This window comes from Pleuronectes platessa, chromosome 1 (genome assembly GCF_947347685.1).
Source record: "Pleuronectes platessa chromosome 1, fPlePla1.1, whole genome shotgun sequence".
NCBI classification, from domain to species: Eukaryota; Metazoa; Chordata; class Actinopteri; order Pleuronectiformes; family Pleuronectidae; genus Pleuronectes; species Pleuronectes platessa.
The window spans coordinates 9,530,489-9,544,638 of NC_070626.1; the positions used below are offsets into that span (position 1 = coordinate 9,530,489).

The following is a 14,150-nucleotide window of genomic DNA, read 5'->3' on the forward strand; positions in this document are numbered from 1 at the left end:
AGCGCTGCCAAGAGCTACTGTGGAGGAGCACTGCAGCATGGCTACGCTTTGTTTAGTGAGAGCGTTGTCCTGCTGGTCAGAGGCCATCGCCGAGCTTAGTTTATTGTTCTTCTCTCCAGAAGAAGTATTCCATGGAAAACAAGTGAGAGATTCTGCTGCTATTAAATAGCTTCAACTCCACAAGGACAAAGAAAGGTCAATTTCACATTTGCAATTTGTTGTTGTTGTCTCTTCCTTATGGAGATGAACTAACAACAAGAGCAAGGCAGTGTAAACTACTACAATGCTGACATCACAGCCGTTTTCAGACACACAATTGGGTCCCAATATGCACAGTGTAGCAGGACATCCTCCGCTCCGATGCGTTCACAACAACACAGAAATCTCCAGAGCGTTCATGTGAAGGGTGGTGCAGGCAGCAGAGGCAGGACTGTTCCACTGAGAGATCACATTCCAGGGGTTGGCAGGGAAAACTCTGGAGAAAGTCTGACATCTGTCTTGGACATTTACGCTCTCACATTCAGCCCCTCCGGAGAATGTCAGGAGATTGTCCTGAGTTCAGTGCATGTCTGAAAGCAACTAATGAGAAGTTAGTGTATTGAACGCACGGTTCAATAACATGGAGCCTTGCTTATAACAGACAGCAAGGACAAAGGACACTAGTGGTTTCTAAAGCATAGATACGGTAAATATATTATTCCTGAATATATTGCAGGACACCTCTCTGTCTGTGTCGCACAGTTGATGCTTCAGAGAAGAAGGGTCAAGGAGCAGATGCAGCAACAACAGCTCTTCTGGAATAATTAGAGGTTAAGTGTCTCGTTCAAGGACACTTTGTCATTCGTTGCTGTGGGGAAGTCATCAGGAGTCCCTGCAAATACACCTTCCTCTGTCATGTTAATGTTACACATGATGTTTGGAGTTTTGTCCTGATAACCTTGGTGATGATGTAATGAATTGTTACTCACGCATTTAGCCGAGAGGAACGGGAACACATGCAAACTCTGCTCTCTCGGTTGCAGGACTTCCACTTGCTGTACGAGGAGGCGCGCTACTACCAGCTAATGCCCATGATTAAAGAGCTGGAGCGCTGGAAGCAGGAGAGTGAGCAGCGGCGGATGCAGCAGCCCTGCGACTGCCTGGTGGTTCGTGTCACACCCGACCTGGGCGAGAGGATCGCCCTGAGCGGGGAGAAGGTCCTCATCGAGGAGATCTTCCCCGAGACTGGAGATGTTATGTGCAACTCAGTGAACGCCGGCTGGAACCAGGACCCGACGCACGTCATTCGCTTCCCCCTCAATGGCTACTGCAGGCTCAACTCTGTCCAGGTAACGCACCACAGAGCACTTCCTGTTTCTATTGTAGGGAAAGGTTGGTAACACGTTGCTTGATTAATTGCATATAAGCAATTTGAAGACAATTGGGAAAATAGTTTCTTTATTATTTGGAAAATATTGAGATAAAGCATATAACTATAAAATATCACATCACACAGTTATCGATGCATTTTTGCATTTGTAAGTGAGATGTTTTGTTGTTGTTAAGTCATTTGGGGTCTCATTGTTCTGAATGTATTGAGGTTGTGATGAACTGAAGATTGTATTAATGTGACATAATGTTAGGTTGAATTTTGATAACATCAGTTTCCAATCAGACGCCACATGGTGACACAAATTGTATATATAAAGTTGCTTGATGCAGCACAACTATAAAAAATGAATAGTTATAGAAATGTCCTGAATGTTGAGATTGTTGAAATGAAACTAAGAGCAGGATCATTTCAGAACAAACATGCACATGCAGTTGTTAGTACCCAGGAACGCTGAGCTGGTCTTATTAAATTAAAGAAAGTGAAAGAAATACCTGGAGACGCAATATTATCCAGATCTGGAAAAGAAAATGTAATGCTTCCTCCTTGGATCATGCCCAACCCATCTTCAAAATTTCATGGAAATACATTTTTGGATTAATCATGCTGACAAGCACATGGCAGTGAAAACCTGCATGACGGAGGTAATAGCTCCTGTAACACATCCGTATAATGAGGATAAGATCTTTCCTCCATCAAGAATTGAAGATAAGTCTTTTAAAAACCTACGAGTGCTTGTGATTTTAGAATGAAACCCTTGTGTCTATTCGTCTGACTCTGTAGTCGGACGTGTGTTTCACTTTAATTTGACAGTGTAGGTGTGGTCACTCATCTGGGAGGTTGTCCACCTTACACAGAGGAACTTTACAATGAGTTGGTTTTGTTTACAAATCTTTTCACCTCATCATCACCATTTCTCCCTCACATCCAATCACAATCACCCGGCTGGCTCTTGTGTACCGTACAACCAGGGCTCTGATGGCGTCTGTGCAGCGTTAGCCTGTTCCAATGAGCCATCGCTTGTTCTCTCTCTCCCGCTCTGAAATTCTGTGTCAGTCTGTGGATTTTACTTTCAGGTCATTGCCCAGAATAAAAGGCTGGTATATAGACTCTCATTTTGTTTCCCCCTCAGTGTCTATAACCTGCAATTCCACCTCCAAACTTTATTTGCTTTCAGACAGTTGCCATGATTTGTGGCCCTTTATACAGCGTCTTCCTGCTGTAAAGTTAATAGCCTGTTGTCACTAACTGAGATAACGGCCGCGCTGATGGAGTTACAGTCGGTTTGTCAGGAGATCACGAGAGCTAATGGCAGGTGTACAGTGTGTGTGTGTGTGTGTGTAGACAGTCACAGCTTGCAAGCTGCACATATGGCCGTAGCATAATGAGGAACCCGATCCCGCTCTGTTGTTTGTGGTGTAGGTATAATATTTTCTTTTGTCACACTAAGTAAATACATTTTGTTATAATAGAATATATTACCCCTTGCATTGTGGCGTGTTATAGCATTTCCAAACAGGCCGTCTGACGGACATTAAAGATATCCATCCTTAGAGCAGTGTTGACCACGGGCTGCGGTGAAGCTGTGAGACGTTAAGAAACAACTTCACAAAGCTAGTTTTACAGTTGTGTTACACGGACAGGTCTGTGAGGGGAAGGACAGGGGGACAACATAACAGCCCCACACCGCAGACTCAGTGTAACACACTCGAGCGCCCACAGCCACGAACAGGCCGACACATCCAGCAGCATCCACAGAGAGCCTCTCCCAGGCAGGCTACTGCGCTCCGACACCTCCACCTCCCGCCTGCCAGTGCGAGAGACCACCTCCAGGGAGGAGAGCGAGAGCGAGCGGGACAAAGCACGTGTGGACTGCGGCCATGTTTTCCTGCGAAAAAATGAAGAAGAGAAATGGAAAGGGGGGGGGGGGGAAATGATATGCATAATTTACGCTTTACTCCTTTTTAAGACACAGCTCCTTTTTTAAAAAGACTCCAATATAACACTGCTCAAGGCGATTGAAATACACGTATTGCATTTTTTAATACCATACTTACAATTTCTCAAACAGCCTAAACCGGTTTATACTTCTTTTATAGATTTTTAAATGACTTGCAATATAATTAATTGGCCGCATCAACTAACACAACATTTTCCCACTCTGTTTACCAGTGAGACTGGTTCTGGGATGTGAGCACATCCGACTTACATGGTCTGAGAGGAGTTTTTATTGTTTGGGCTTTTATTAGGCCGCTCCTCTGATGTCGAGGTGAGCTGGAGTCCTCGTGTCAGACGAATGGCTTCCAGTCAGAGGAGCTGGAGCTTCCAGGTTTCCTGCGGGCGACGCTCCCTTTTGTCTCACTGTACGGCCCCTCTCGGCTAACTCGGCGTTGTTGTGGTGTGCGGCTGTTTGTTCCTCTCATGCCGGCCCCTTTAAGACACACACAGACACAAGATTGTTAACGCACACATATGCAAGCACAGTGGAGGGGTCCGGCTCATTGAGTCGATGTAGACGAGGACACAAGGAGCAGATGGAGGTGTTTTTTCAGCGAAAGGGGAGATTTTTCTAAACAACTTACTCATTCTGTCCTCTCTCATTGTTGCGTGAAGGTATGAGAAGGTTAGGATAATAATCCTCGTCTTAGCCGCCAGACAATGAGCCTCTGCTCTGATTTCAGTCTTGGACCCCAACCCAGGGGAACACACACAGGGCCACACCCGGCCCACAGAGAAAGGCCAGGGAGGGAAAGGGGTGGGGTAGTTGTTGTTCTGGGGGCAGATACATTGCTGTCGGGAACAGAGTGTTTGTGACTCGACTGGTTGTTGAAGAGGTTCTGAGCAGGAGGAGATGGATATGTGAAAAACTTTAAATGTACATGGGCACAGAGAGCTCATTTTAGTATGAATGTATTTTAGCCCAAGCTACTGTTGCTGTGTTGCCCAAGGCAGGAAACTGTTAGACCTTGTGATACTTGGTCACAACGAGATAACATGAGATTTCTCAGTACACTACTCTACCCTAATTGCATCAACCTGTGTTTATTTCAGGTTATAATGTTATTTTACTCACTTAAAGTAACAATATGTTGAACATATACTTTTTATTAAAGAACCTCGTCGTGATATTCGGCATTTTTAAATCATTAAATCATTTTGAAATATCTCCTTTTTTGACAAAATAGTATCTATTTCTAATGAGTTATTATAATATAATTTTGTATTTACAGTTAAAAATATAACTTAAAAAACTTTTTGTGTCAGTCTACAGAAAGTAGTTTGGGCTCGCAGTTTGACATTATTTAGTGGAGGAAAGTAACTTTGTACATTCACAGTACAGTACTCTTAACTAAAAATACAATTAACAACCACAAGTACAGCAAATGCAACTTTGAGTACAACAGTACAAATTTGAGATACTTGATGTACTTATGTAGCTTTTTGCTTAAACTCAACCTCTGATTTAACATTTCAGGAGGAAATATACATACTTACACTACAGTCATTTGATAGCTTCAGTGATCACCTCCCTTAAAGTTTGAAATGTACATAACGGACAGTAATATAATAATATAGAATAATATAATATAGCAAGCTTTTAAAATACTACACATTATAGATTGAACCTGAAGTTTTCAGCTTCTGACTTCCTGTTGTTAAGTCACAATTATATTTCCCAAATTTTTTTCTTCAATCTTAACTTCTCACATTGTTTCTTTTCAATAAAGATGGGACTTTCACGTATAGACTTTAACTACATTTAGCTGCTAATACCTGTATTCTTTTATTTAAGTAGGATTTTTCATGGAGGACTTTACCTTTTAAAAGTATATTTTTGCATTGCCTAAATTAAGGATCTGAATACTTCTTCTACACAAACAGTAAACATTGTATTCTGTCCTTTGTCTTTCATGTTTTGTATTTCAATGTGAGAGAGTGGGAATAAACAACTCCACCTTGGCGACCGATTCTCCATGAAGTCATGAGTGGAATTCAGGGAATAATACAAACCACCTGCGCTGTGATGTAGATCCAGCGGAGAAAAACAGAGAGCAGCAGAGGCACTTAACAGAGGAAAAACATTTAGCCAAAGAGCCACAGAGGTGTACACACACACACACACACACATACACACACACACTGGTCCCAGAGCTGCAGCCGAGCCTCTTGCTCCATACATCACCATGATGAAGCACTCAGATCAGACCAGAGCCAATCTGTCCTTCATCAATGTGACAGCGGAGGTAGTCGTACAGAAGGGCCCCCTGTCCCCCTGCTGCCCGGGCGGGGAACGCAACACGCAGCAACACTCTCTTACATGTCACCCTGCCACTCCATCAATCCTGCCCTGGGTAGAAAGAGAAAGCACGAGAGCAGACAAGGCCACACAAACACCTCAGTGGTGCTTCTCAGTCGCCCAGATCGAGTGGCAGAACAAGGCAAACTCCGCTGCGATCAGTGAGGGAAGACCACAGCATCGGGCACGAGGCTCAGCAGGCAGTGGATTGACCTGCAGGACAGAGGATAAAGATTTGATTGACAGCTCGAAAGCAGTTCGCTTCAAGATTTATCATTGTTTCTTTTTTTATATTTATGTCAGATGCAGCCTAGGTGGATGATGCAGGTGGTTTGTTACTTTAGCAACCACCAGTTTGTAAAGATACACATGAACAAAATAATGAATCAGAGGCTTTTACAGGATTTAACTGGAAGAAATCAACTTTATTTCAAATTAAATATGACGACAAATAACAATTTTTACGCCATCAAAGAGGGTAACAGCCTTCATCCGTGTTATGTATTACAATTGTATGAAATAGTATAAAAAATTTTGTCAATCAGTCGAATATGGTTTCAAATATATCAAGTACATTTAAAAAAAGTAAAAGTATAATGCCAAACTACCTTGTGAGTATTATTATATGGGATTATTAGCGCTGACAGTGTGATTTTAACAGCTTCATACACTCTAGTGTAGTTTATTCTCTTAGAATGGATAATAATTTATGGGTTGATTTGTGTTTAAAATATTGATCTGCAAATTTGTCTCCACTGTAAATAAAAAACACAATATTCACTTCGGAAATGGACGAGGAGTATAATGTGGCATCTAATGAAAAGATTCAAGCAAAGTAAGACCACCTCAAATCTTTAAAAGAGTAACTTAGACACGTCACAACTCTGTAAACCATAAATTGATTCTGTTCAGGCTAGTTTAAACTACTCGTAGTCCCTCAGAGGACTGTTGTAGCCCTACATGTCACTTCTGTTCCTCATCTAACTTGCTGGGTGTTCACTGCTGGGGTTAGATTGTTATCTATATGGGGTCACCTAAACTCAAACACTCTTAAACTTGAAACTTTAAATGTGTGTCCTTGAGATCAGTCTTGGGATTTCTACAAACACAGCAACTTGACAAAGTGCTGCAGATACTTTAAGAATATATTAAATTGTCAAATAGTTTTCATTGTTTGTGATTTGAAAAAAAAGAAGCTGGCAGATGGCTCAGAGAATTAGAAAGAGTTGGAGCTTCTCATCTGTTTTATGCCAGATGCTTGAGATAAGCAGAGATTGCAGTTAGCGCTCCTTGTCACATATGAAAGTGCGTGCATAGTTAAACACAAGCGACCCCCTGAGTGTAGCGCCCATCACATGCTCCAGTGTGTGTGTGTGTGTGTGTGCCATACGTGTCAATCAACCCTGAGCCCTGTGCCACAAGGAGCAAGTCTCTTCCAGCACCTCCTGAGAGCTGTAGCAAGTGTGTGCGTGTGTGTGTGTGTGTGTGTGTGTGTGTGTGTGTGTGTGTGTGTGTGTGTGTGTGTGTGTGTGTGTGTGCGTGCGTGCTCCGGTAGCCATCAATATTACAGTGTGCTCTGGTTTCCAGCCCTGAGACTCATCTACTTTGATTCCTGCCCTGCCATCTTTCACTGTGTAGGGAACATACAGAGCTGGGAGGTGAGAGCAGTGAGGCTGATGTATCGCCTCCTCATCTGGGGTCCCCATGGCGACCCCAGATTGAGTGGCAGCACAGAGAGATGTTTATATGTTAAATTGTGTGTGTGTGAGTGTGTGGGTGTGCGTGTGTTCGGGGGGCAGATCCCTGTGCAGTCAAGTCGACCCTGCGACAGTGAGAATGGTTTATGATGTTTCAGATGGATAGGGATCAGTGGGGATGAAGTGGGTGAGGAGAAGCTTTTGTTCAGCTCCTGCTTCAATCACACAAACAGGAAACGACGAGAAGTGATCAAGTTCAGGGAAGGATAGCAAACTTTATTAAAGTGTTACTGAGTCGATAAAGAGTTCTCCTACCTTCTGTGTTATATTCTGATTTCAGTTTTTTTTTATAATTGCAGTGATATATGTATAATAAGCATGTCACAGCAATACAGGATTCAGGTTAGGTCGTCTTAAAGTCTATAACAGTGTACGTGGAAGAAAGAAAGAAAATACAAAGGCAGCTAACTAGCAATGATTCCATTTCATGGAAATAATCATGCTTGGAATTAGACTCCAACCAATCCGCTCGCTCACATGCAACTCACTGTTAGAATATTTTGTTATGGTTTCGCTCAAGTGAGTCAGGAAAGTTAGCAGGGAAATCTGCACAAGTACAACATAAGCTGGGATCTGAGAGCCTGCGGTCACGAGTATGTAGCACTAAACTGAGCCACCAGGACATGTCTCAGCTTTTGAAGAGGCTGCATTACTTTCTGTCGTCAGCTGGGATTGATTTCAGGACATCGTCCCGTGGACATTGAGACCTATTGCTTGGATACATCTTAATTATTCAGTGTATTGTTTATTCCCCTGTGGCGCTAATTCACTGTGTCAAACTGAATGTGAAGGTTTTTTTTTTGTGGGGGGGTTCTTATAGTCATTACAGTATCCCTGAGCCTGTTACAACTATCTGTAATAATATCCTTAAGTCTTTTGTGTTGCCGTGCGCTAATGATAAAAGGGACTTTCAGACTATCTTTATTGATCAGGCCATCCTCCTCTGTGACCAAATTCATTGCCGAACATGACAGAGTCCCACATGCGTTAAGAGATGATGAGGAAAAATGCAATGTGATGCAATGATCAAAGACGGCAATGTAATATCATTTCCATAATCGTTAGGCTCCTCTGTCGTCTGACATGGATTTGGGAGTGTTTGATGCTTGGGCAGGTCTCTTAATTAGCCACCCTCAACATCAGCTGTCTGCCACCACTTCTGTCTCACAAATTACAGAGTTTGTCGTCGTCGTATGGCCGGAGGAGGAGAAGTGCGACGGGGGGGGGGGGGGGGGGGGGGGTGTTGGATAACTTTTGGTCCTGTGTGCTGGCACATCAGGCATCAGGATGTGTGTGTTTGAGGTGGGGGTCATCAGGTCTGCCCATCATGTTCTTGTGTGAATGTGTGTTGTTATTTTCAATTTGATTGTATTTTGTGAACATACGATAACTCGGGGTGTTCATTTGTGTGATTTATCTGCTCCTCTGGGTTGTGCTAATCCCAAATCAGGGGAGGCTGCAGTCCTACAATGGCCTAAGTACCCCCTCTTTAGTCCTGGAATGGGGCCCCTTGCCCCTGTAATTAGAGAGGTCATCCTTTGCCTTGAATGTGTGTGTATTTGTATGTGTATGTGTGAGAAAGCAATCTGTTTTGCGTGAACTTCTCTGGCTCTGTATCAGGCAGGAGGGTTAGCCCTCGGCGAGACCTTTCATTTCCATGCACTGCTCACTCCATTAAAGGGACGGGGAATAAGTAAACACACAGCACTCCTCTGACTGGGATTTAGATATACCCCCTACAAAAAATACACAAAACATCCCACAAGGATTATAGTAGATGAGAAGAGAAAAGTGATGCTGGAGTTCACCAAAGTGAGTTTCAATGCCCCGACTTTAGGGGCTAGCATGCATCCACGTCCCCTGTTCTCTCCCTGCAGCTCCGGCACTTTGTCCTCACCGAAGAAACTCTGCATCCTCATTCCCCACACGTCGCTCTCTACCTCGCTCACGGACCTCACTCCTCCTCTCATCCTAGCCCTCATTACTCAAATTAGGGGCTCCAGTAATCACCAAGCTGAGCTCCACTCAGCCCCTTAACACACCTCACTCGCACTCCACTCTCCTCATCCCTTTGGGCCTCATGCCCTCGGTTCAGTAGCCAATCCAGTGCATGCAGCATGAATATTGCAGAGGTGGTGTGATGTCGGAGTGCCCCCCGGTTTTGCTCCAGCGCTACGTATGATTGGAGGAGGGTGGAGGGTTAACGACAAACGGTGCTGAGGTTGATGTTCGGAGAAAGGATGCATGTGCTGTTTATCCAAAAACCAATAGCCACAGCATCTAAGAGTTTTTTACAGGTATTCATTTATTGAAAATAAAACTGTAGCAATTAAAAACTACAAATCAACCATTTGCGGGGGGGGGGGGGGGGGGGGGGGGGGACATTAGCTAAGTTATACAGCTGCTAGCAATAGCTTCACATTTAGCACACTAAATACACATCAAATAAGTTTTGCTCAAAGATGGTGGCTGTTATTTTAGGTTTTATCACACTGATGTTTGTTTATGTGCTAATTTCAGTTTGATGCTATTAATGAAAGGTCACAATTGAAAAATTAGACTGACTTGTGAATGATTGAGCCTTTTTATCATCAGGCTTTTAGCTTGATCCCTTGCTCTGGTTCAAAATGGCTGCGCTCATATCTGTGATATTTTAGCTTCATTTCTGGATACTAGCAGGAAGTGCCAATGAATTCTCCTTCCTTCCATCCTGTCTATATGATCACTACTACTCTGCTAGAGCTTCTGTTACTAATGTCCTTCTCTACCTCTGTCCCCTCCCCTCAGGTTATGGAGCGTCTCTTCCAGAAAGGTTTCAGTGTGGCGGCGTCATGCGGAGGCGGCGTGGACTCATCCCAGTTCAGTGAGTACGTGTTGTGTCGCGAGGACCGGCGGAGTCTGTCCATGAACACGCCCATCAGGATAAAACAGGAACCCCTGGACTAGAGCATTCTGGGAGAGGGACTGCCAAAACACAACCCCCCCTTACTCCATCAATCTTCTCACACCGTCCCACCCAGCCTATTCCTGCCGCTTCCATTCCCCATCAGGACCACAACCACCCCCAAGCATACCGAAGTATTAGCAGAGGCTTTCTAACCTTGCTAGCCCTGCAGAACTCTAAGGGGAATGTAGAACAAAACAAAGGGAAAAAAAAGCATCAGCAACAAAAGTTTTTGATTATAACGCCCAAAGAATCTGGGACTGTGATGAAAACAGCAACAACCACAAAACGACTCAGCTGCAGCACACTTAAACCATTTCAGCACCATGACTGGTTGATTTCCCCCTCATCTTCCTAAACAAAAAGGTGTCCTGAACCTTTCCAGGGGACACAAAGTTCTCCCCCCTCTGTGAGCCTCCATCCACCCAGCTTCTCAACACACACACTGACAGACTCACCCTCTGCCCCCCTTCACCAGTGTCATCCAGCTCTGCGTGTGTGTGTGAGGTCCATGTCTTGTCTGATTGGTGACAAGTGTGGCCTGCTGTGGAACCAGAAAGCTTTGGCAGACAGGACGCCTTTCATGGAGGCCAGAAAGAAGACATAATCTGATTTTGCGAATCCCTTGACAAGCCCAAGTTTCCAAGAGCCCCACGACCCCCCCGACTCCGTCCCACCACACACCCCCACAGGCCGGGCTGAAGAGGCCAGGGCCTCGCCAAAAACAGCATTGATTTGCCAAACTGATTGTTTATTACAATTTCTCATTGTTGTTTCTAAAGTATGTTCTTCTTGCTCTTTTTGCTGTTCTTATCATGACATGGTGTAAACAATTATTATTAATAGGATTATTTTTAATGTCTCTTTTTTCCTTTCTCCAATATGAAGGATGTATGAACATTGTATTCATTAGGCTTCGAGAGCTTTTGAGGGAGCATTTCTTGGCAGTCGCTGCAGAAACTCAGATGTCTGCGGGCTATGTGGCTAAAGCGATCTGGCTGGCAATGCATTCAGAGCTGGAAAAAGTCCCATTGTTCAAACGGTGATGGAAGAGAACCTGGATGTTTCGACATTGTTTATAGTCAAATGTATAGCACACATAAAAAAGTGCTCCGGAATTTGTGCTTATTAGCCCTAAAAACATATCTCGGGTCTCTGATCGGATTTTTCTCACACGGGCACAGATTTGTGTTCGTATTTAGCAGAAACTTAAGAAGGTTGGTGAATATAAAATTCAGGTTGAAGTTGCACAAGCTCCAAGTGTACTGCAGCTCTGATGGGATAGAATGTTAAAGACTTGAGGACTAACGTTGAAAGTTAACGTTTACCAGTATGTCTCGTGATCAGCAAGAGATGTACTCTAAATGCTTTTACTGTTTTTTTGCACTTAAACGTTACCTACATAGCTGTCCTGCCCCGCTCCCTTAAGAAAACACTCGTCTGATCCCGGAGACCAGCGCCACGCCAAGGACACTAAAACTTTACCCACAGGCCAAATGTCCAAGAGAACGTATACTGTAGGTACCAAAGCAGAAGTGGTGCCAATTCTGTTGATTGTACAAACATAAAGACGTCATCTCTTTTTTACAGTTTATAGCTAAAGGTGACACAATGCATTATTCAGACGTGTATGAAGGCTGTCCACATTCTTTCCCACCGGCCTCCGGTCTTGACAGGTTTGTTGAGAATAGCTCACAGCGTCTTCAAGTTTGAGAGACAACGTCCCTGTTTGTTTCAGTCACTTCTAAGCCAAGATTATTTCAGCGGTTTCTTCACACGAATGCGTGGCAGAACCCCAAGTGAACTGTACTCCTAGCATCTGCGTGTTGTTCACAAAGAGGCAAGTGGGCGGCATTTACTCGATCCTCCTCTCATTCTTTTGGTCTTATTCTCAACATTTCTGGATCAAAGACAGCAACAAGAAAGGCCAAGTTTTCATGCTTTATATTTGCGTGTAACTTACAGATGCTGTTTCTTCCATTCCAAAAGACAGAGAGATAGAAAAAAAAAAAAAACAGAAGCTCATTCTGATCTTTGTGGGCGCTGGCAGTTGTTTGAGTTAAACTGGGGGTTTGTGTTTATAAACTAGTTGTTCATTAAAAATGGGCAGCAGTTCCTCTGACCATGTTGTCCTCATATCTGCTCTCTGCGGATGGCGGCTGATTAAACAAGGCCAATGAGTGGATAAAGATGAGCTCAGAGTAAGTGTAGCTCCCAGTCCTGTGCACTCCTCCCTGGGGGTCTCTCTCTTTCTCTCTCTCACAATCAAGCCCATCTTTGTTCTGACCTGCCAGTGGCCTGCGCCTTTGCATACAGTCGCCTCAAAGGGAATGGTCAACCAGGCCTTTCATGTGCCGAGGCATGTTGTGCCGAGGCATGTTGGGCTCTTCACAGCGCTCCTCGCCCCCCTCTGCCTGCCCGAAGGCTCCCGGCTCAGTGGTGCCAGTAGAGACTCGGGCTTGTACCCCCTGCTGCTGTGTCATCCCCATGCCCTGGTTTCTTAAAACGCCCTGTGATGCTGTGGCTCACCGGACCACACCACAACAAAAAACAAACAAACTGATGAGTCAAATCTGGGCACACTCAGAACACACCATGCAGCCAGGCGACTTGGCTCGGGCCGAACCTGACATCTTTCATCCAGTTGATACGAGGTGTGGAAACTCATCTGGGTTAGCTCTCGATGAAAAAAATCCATGCTATGCTAAAACCTCCCATCTGCAAGCATTACCTTTTTTTTTTTTTTCCTGGAGGGGCGAATGAAGGCCTATTTTCTTACTGATGTGGCATTTTCAGATCAGAGAATGGGCTTTAAGCTTTTAGCTGAGAAGTTGTGCATTTTCGAATGAAAACATTAGTGACCATTCAATAAGTGAAAAAAGGAACAAAGATGGCAGGTGTGAGTTTCTGTGTTTGTGCTAACAAACCCGGGACTCAGAGTATAAACGTCACGCTAACTAGTCAAACTCGACAGGACTGGAAACTTCCGAGACATGCTCACACACGCGCCCTCAACCCCCTTCCCCCCCACAGATGGTACTGGCCAGTGTTCAGCCAGTCCACATGGTATTCACACCAACTCCGAGGCAGGTCAGTTGTACAGTTATTGTAAATTGAATTATCGAGACTCTTGGGTTTCACGGGACCCTCGTGTTTTTAAGAGACCTCTTTAGTCCTCTCCACGAAAAAGAATGAAAAGAATTCAAAGCATTACATTGTGTACATATGAATTAAAAACATTTCAAAGGGTATAATAAGGTGCAAATGTATATTATTTAAAGTGTTTAAAAACAATTAGACTGTGGTATTAAAGGGCATGTGTTCATTTACAGTGTCTCCATTTGACTTTTCTTGCATATTTGCGATAATAAAAGGATGTACTGTAAATCTGATGCGTCTCATTGCACCTGTGTTGTTTCATCATCCTTAAAAAGGGAAGGGCACGACATGGTTCGAGCAGCTTTGATTTGTTCATGCTCAATTTGTCCTTGTCCTGCTGGTGGGTTTGTCGCGGATGAAGCACGCTTGAAAAACATTTATGTTTGACGTACTCGGGAGGTTGAACCCAGCGTCCTGTAATTGTACTAATGAAGCCGGATGAGGCTCCGCAGCATAATGTACTGTACTGAATCGAGATCAGCTGTTTAAAGCTCCAGAGGAACTGAGGAACAGGCCAAGATCTAAAAAAAATTTTTTTAAAAAATATGCTCCGAAACCCCAATATTTTGCACTGAGTTAAACGGTTTGGTCTTTTCAAAAATGCTTCTGCTTAATTAGCAGCAG

General features: G+C 44.0%; 1 protein-coding gene across 4 annotated transcripts in view; it reads left to right on the forward strand.

Moving 5' to 3' along the window:
- Positions 1-13,759, forward strand: part of LOC128444527 (BTB/POZ domain-containing protein kctd15) — a 28,148-nt gene extending 14,389 nt beyond the window's left edge. For all 4 annotated transcript variants that reach the window (XM_053427062.1, XM_053427080.1, XM_053427053.1 and 1 more), the window contains exons 4-5: positions 1,023-1,328; positions 10,211-13,759. In XM_053427062.1, the coding sequence (XP_053283037.1) occupies positions 1,023-1,328; positions 10,211-10,369 (465 nt within the window). In that variant the 3' untranslated portion in view covers positions 10,370-13,759. The remainder of the gene's footprint in view (positions 1-1,022; positions 1,329-10,210) is intronic.
- Positions 13,760-14,150: the final 391 nt, after the last annotated feature.